This window comes from Zea mays, chromosome 1 (genome assembly GCF_902167145.1).
Source record: "Zea mays cultivar B73 chromosome 1, Zm-B73-REFERENCE-NAM-5.0, whole genome shotgun sequence".
Taxonomy (NCBI): Eukaryota; Viridiplantae; Streptophyta; class Magnoliopsida; order Poales; family Poaceae; genus Zea; species Zea mays.
Genome location: NC_050096.1, coordinates 79,877,998 through 79,883,997, shown reverse-complemented (window position 1 = coordinate 79,883,997; position 6,000 = coordinate 79,877,998). Strand labels below are relative to the sequence as shown.

The window sequence follows — 6,000 nt, the reverse complement described above, 5'->3', positions numbered from 1 at the left end:
TGCTGTGATGGCTTTTCGGACGAGGGATTTCTATATTGCCCTTCTCAGAAACCGTAGCGGGTTTTCTGAAGCTAGTGAAACTTTGTAAAGGCCACGTAGTGGTACCCTGCCTCGTCTCCTTGGCAGAGATGAATGGGAAGTCGTGATCCCTTAGCAAATGGGTAATACGACTTATGGGTAAAGATGTGCAACCTCTTTAGAGTGTAAAACTGGTATATCAGCCGTGCTTACGGTCATGAGCAGCTCGGACCCTTACATGCATGAGTAATTTATGGAACTAAACTTAATTTGTTATATGCATTGCATTGTGGGTGTTGTTATTAATTTTGGTCTCTTACTTATTTGGGTTGGTATCTACTTATACTTAGTAACTACTAATAAAATTTTGACCACCTCTAAAAGTAATACTCAGCTTTAACCATCTCCTTTGGTAAGCCTTACACTTCACATGAGCTCCCACCTTTGGTGAGCTCATGCACATTATTCTCCACAAGTTGTTGAGCGATGAACGTATATGAGCTCACCCTTGTTATACTCACATTCCCCAGGTCAAGGACAGGTACCACATGAGGAGACGCGTGAAGGATGTTGTGACGAGTTCGTGAGTGGTCTAGGCTGTCGTCTCCCAGTCAACTATGGTTGCTGGATTGTTGTCTTTGTATGATGTAATTATTTAAGTATTTTGTATAGAACTCCATTATATATTAAAGATGTGACATTTGTTTCTGTACCATGAGTCATCATATGTGTGAGACTTGATCCTAGCACACTTGGTGAAGTTCGCGCCCGGGTTTGGTGCCCCTAAAACTCGGGTGTGACACTCACTTTGAGCCTTTCATGTGTTTTCCTTGTTCTGAGTTGTTCAGCATGTTTGGGCTTGATCTATATGTGCTATGACCCCTAAGGAATGTATCTAGCCACTAGATTTGTTAGATTCCTCACGAGCACAAAGATCTGGGTTTTGGAGAAAAACTAAGAAAACCCAAAGTTAGAAGATCAATTTTAAGATCTACTTTGATTCCAAGATTTTTGAGTGTTGATCTTTTGAGGAAAATTCACAACACCCCTAAAAACATTTATGCAAAAGTTAGGGTTGATCAAACTTTGTTTGGATTGAATTTGTATTTGGAGAGGAACTTTTAAGTTGTTGTGGTCTGTAGAACAGACCAAGCTAGTTTTCCTAGACAGTTTGTGCCATAGAACCAGATAGGCCGGTTTGATAGTGCCTGAGTGGTTTCCGGTTGATTTTGATTTGGCTTTTGTCGCGTCCGCTCTAGTCACCTCCTCGGTCCTTCAATTATTGTTGCAACGGAGAGTGAGGCTATGTAAACTTAGAGACAATCTATTAGCTCACCTATGGCTTACTTATTTCTCTCACATTTTTTGTTCTTATACATAAGTTAGTTGTAAACATATAATCCATTTTTCTTCTCTCTCCTCTCTCGTCTATCTCAGTCTCAGCATACAATCCACCTATAATTTCTTACTATACTTGGTCTGATGATGACGTCTTCTTGCTTTCCTGGAAACAATTTTAATTGCTAGTGAACCTCAAGGATTGGGGGTGATAAATGCGTGCTTAATTTTTGAGGATCTAGTAATCAAGAGTGAGAGGAGGCAAAACATCGATTCTTCATAGTGCTTAAATAGAAAAGAGTGATAATACTACTCCTTTGTTCGTCGAGTACTAAAAGACTACTACATCCATTTTACAATTATTTTTTAGATACATAAACTTTATTATTATAAATCTAGACGTAGTTAAGTGCAATGCAAACAACTTATATTTTAGTAATACATACCATTAATAAATAATACTAGTAGATAGTATATATATCTAATAAGATGATATTAAAGGATGATAATAATAACAATTAATAAATACTACTAGTACACAAAAGATAAGTTTAGCAACAATTAAGTTTAGTAGTGCATGAAGTTGTTTTACGATATTGATAATATTTATCACGCAAATTTTGTATATTATAGTGATGTTTTTTGTTCCATATCTATGTTTTATACAAATTTTTTACTGCCGCAATGCACTGCACATATCTAGTTTTAGTACTATATACAATTAATAAATAATAGATAATACTAGCACATAGTATATATCTAATGAAACGATATTAAAAGGATGGTAATAATAGCAATTAATAAATACTAGTAGTATACAAAAGATAAGTTTAGCAACAATCAAACTAAAAGATAGCCAGTAGAATTTTATTTATTTTATATTACTGAAAACATCCTCAAGTGTTCACCCTGCAGCCCATCGCCTATTCTATTTAAGAAATGCCCGCCCTCCCATACTGCTATCACTCAAGCCTATTCTCCATTGTGGAACCAACAAATCTCCAAGCTCTCCCAATTTAGAAACGAGAGATGGCCATGACGATGACCCTCGGTTCCATGCTCATCGCCGCCGCCGCAGTTGTCGGCCTGTGCTCCGTCGCTCCCGCTGCATCAGCGCGCGAGGAGCCACTACAGCCGCAGATCGTCGGCGGGTGGAAACCGATCAAGAACGTGAACGACCCCCACGTCCAAGAGATCGGCCGGTGGGCGGTTTCGGAGCACATCAAGACGGCCAACGACGGGCTGGGCTTCGGCAGGGTGGTGAGCGGCGAGGAGCAGATCGTCGCCGGGAAAAACTACAGGCTGCGCATTCAAGCGACGAAGGTCGGCGGGCAGAAGGCGATGTACCGTGCGGTGGTGTACGAGCAGCTTACCAACACAAGGCAGCTCCTATCGTTTGATCCGGCGAACTGATCTAATTATGGCGTCGCTGGACAACAACGGTTCGAGTCGCCTTCTAGGATTTCAGATTAAAATTCTGCAAGTACCGCGTGTAACAAACCAACTGATGTGTTGCCCTAGTCATATCGTGGAATTAGAATAAGATCCAGCCTATCTTTATCTGTTTTTAATGTTAAAAGGAAATAATGAACTCAGAGTCGAGATAAAATTATACTCCCTTCTCTCTCTCTATATATATATATTACGAGTACTGAGCTTCCAATAACTAGAGAAAGCTTTGGCTCAACGATGTCAGGGATTAGGTTTTAGCGGCGGCGACGGTGCCGCCCCAAGACGTACGACCGACAGCAACGCTCCACCAGGAACGAGCAACGACGACGCTCCCGAGACGGACGGGCAAGCGGTGACGGGGCTCCCGAAGTGGACGAGCGGCGGCGACGCACCGATGGCAACGGCGACGCTCCCGAGACGGGCGGGCAGCAAGCGGTGGCCACGAGGGAAGCAAGTCACTCCGGCGGTCGCGCGAGGCGCGGTCGTCTCGGGCGATGGCGGCCACACGGGGCGTGGGTGGCTCTGGCGTCCTTCGACGACAAACTTCTCCGATCTGGTAGCTTCGACGGCATCCTTTTGATCTAGCGGCCTTAAGATCGTCCTTCGACGACGAACTATCTGATCCATGTTTATGTCATCGATGATTATGTTTTATGCCTGCTACTTACACTATTTATGCATTACAGTGATGATTTTTACGGCGATGAATACGATTTTATGTTGCCATAAAATTGTTTCTAATTTATGGCAACATAAAATCAAGAGCTACAGCAACTAATATTTTAGGACGAAGGGAGTACTAATTATATTTACTATGCACAAATAAATATGGTGGTAGATAATTTAATTAGCGCTATAGACAACTAAATATATATCAATAAATTATATGGTTTGCTGATGTGTTTGGCGAGATACAATACTAGTAAAGATAAAAAATATAAGATATATAGATATAGATATAAATATAAATATATATGATATATACAGATATAGATATAAATATATAAGATAGAAACAAATAAAAATATACAAGTAGAAAAGGTAATATGTATTTCTATCGCATTGTATATATTAGTAGAAAAGAGCTCTAAGCTTGCGGTTGGGTTTAGTTTTTATAGGTGGTTTCGGTTATCGCGCTACTGATAATAAAGTGGTGGGCCCGATTAAGTAGTCGCCAATGGAAATATATTTCCACTGACGGTTGTTGTAATTGAACCACCAGTGGTAATCTAGTTTCCAATGGCACTCGACTCCTTAGATTACGACCCTTCAAGCTATACAAAATTCATTAGCCTCTTAGAGTTGTAAGCCTTTTCTATACACGCCTACTTTTATTGATCGATGAGAGTTTGAGAATAACATGGTGATTCTATTTGAGATCATAGGGCTTTTAGATTCTATAAGTTGCAAGGTGGAAATTATGATACATCGAAAAAATTCGTGCCACATTCATTATAAATGGCTAGTAAGTACGTGAATTCATGAATATATATCATACATGTACGTACATAGGATAATGTTGCAACTAGATAATCAATCTCCTGTTATGTAGTGCCATAAGCAACCACCTGAATCGGTCCTCTGTGTGTTCTATGTGTCCAAGTTTATGGAAGAGAACGACTGATACATCACGAACTCTGGCAAGATATTATTAGTAATAGTCATATATGTATTTATGCCATTAAAGATGCAAATATATTACCAAGTGTAAATATATGATGTCTATAAACTTCCTTTACATGAATTTTAACTAGAAAAGATGGGGCACATAACCCAAGGTGCATTCTACAACATAACTGAAGACCAATGCTCATTCCTACTGAGAGAAGTCATTAAAGGGCTAGTTTGGGAGCTAAAATACTGGAGGGAATTGGAGGGGCTAAAATCCCCTTCTTACTCAAAATTGAATAAGAAGGGGATTTTAGACCCTCCAATTCCCTCCGATTTTGTGACTCTCAAACTAGCCCTAAAGGAAAATATCATAATGCTACAAGTATCTTAGCTAGGCCAGAGTTTAGAGTACTAACATAAATTAGTAGACTAAATCTTAGCCAAGATAGTTATTAGAGCTTAAGTGAAAACTTTGATGTATATAATGTGTGATGCATATATGGTTGTAAACACAAAACTTTGATGTATATAAATGTATGATAAAATTCAATTCCATGTAATTTTCAATATATATATATATATATAATTGAATTTTGTTTGAAAATTTGAAAATGATGGAAAAACTATAACTCGCGGCTAAATTAAGAAAACCTCTAGTGGAAATAGCATTTTCGCTGGTGTTTTTTTATTAAGACAATAACAAGTGGAAAATTATTTTCACCAGTGATTACTTAAGAGAACCGTGAGTGAAAATAGCATTTCCATTAGCCCCTAGCACCGGCGATACTGAAAAATGTCAATGCAAATAGGTTTAAAATCGTCGCTATAGAGCTTCTGTTTACTATTTTTTTAAAATGGAAATATTGTTCCGACCTTTTGCATTTTCATGCATATAACCATACAACTCATATATTACATCATCCCAACAATTTGTGGATGAAACAAACTTCAACTTAAAACATAATATAGAATAAAATATCACAAACACTAAACCACGTCAATCCTTGCATTAGACCGCCACTCGTGACTCGCGAAGACCTCCATGGCCACCACCTCCGAAGACTAACACACGACTAGGATTTGCTGCTGTGTTTCTTCCTTCTGCAGGAGTCTCTAAAATCGGAACCAATGTGTACCTCTAAAAATCACATGTATAATTGACGGTATATGGTTATGATTAAACACCACATCATTACGGCAAAGCCAAATCGACCAAAACAAAGCCGCAACGCCAGAAAGAAGCAACTTTTTATGCATACAACCTTTGTTGGATTTCCAATCCCCTATCATATGATTAATATTAACGGGTGGGTCTATTTTTAAAGTAAAATAAATAATTTTCCAAATAGTTTTAGCTATGTAGCAATCAAAGAAAAGATGTATGTTCTCGTTCTGATTACAAAAACTACACTACAGACTTCCTCGCCATCTACGTTTGGCTAAATCGTCTTTGGTTAGGATCACCCCCTGCCTAGATACCAAAGAAAGATGTTTTCTGTGTACTAATTGTTTGAATATAATATAAGTGAATTGTCCAGCTCTTCCTACCAGCTTGAACTTTTGGGTTAAATTGGTTGGTAA

At 38.7% G+C, this 6,000-nt stretch overlaps 1 protein-coding gene across 1 annotated transcript; it reads left to right on the top strand.

Moving 5' to 3' along the window:
- The first annotated feature begins 2,317 nt into the window (after positions 1-2,317).
- On the top strand, positions 2,318-2,968 carry LOC732755 (cystatin 8). The gene has a single exon (NM_001112381.1). It carries the CDS (start codon positions 2,386-2,388, stop codon positions 2,767-2,769), a length of 384 nt encoding a protein of 127 aa, NP_001105851.1. The 5' UTR covers positions 2,318-2,385; the 3' UTR covers positions 2,770-2,968.
- The last annotated feature ends 3,032 nt before the right edge of the window (positions 2,969-6,000 follow it).

Excerpts from the sequence above, each read along its gene's own strand:
- LOC732755 (NM_001112381.1), top strand. The coding sequence starts at position 2,386 with ATGGCCATGACGATGACCCTCGGTTCCATGCTCATCGCCGCCGCCGCA.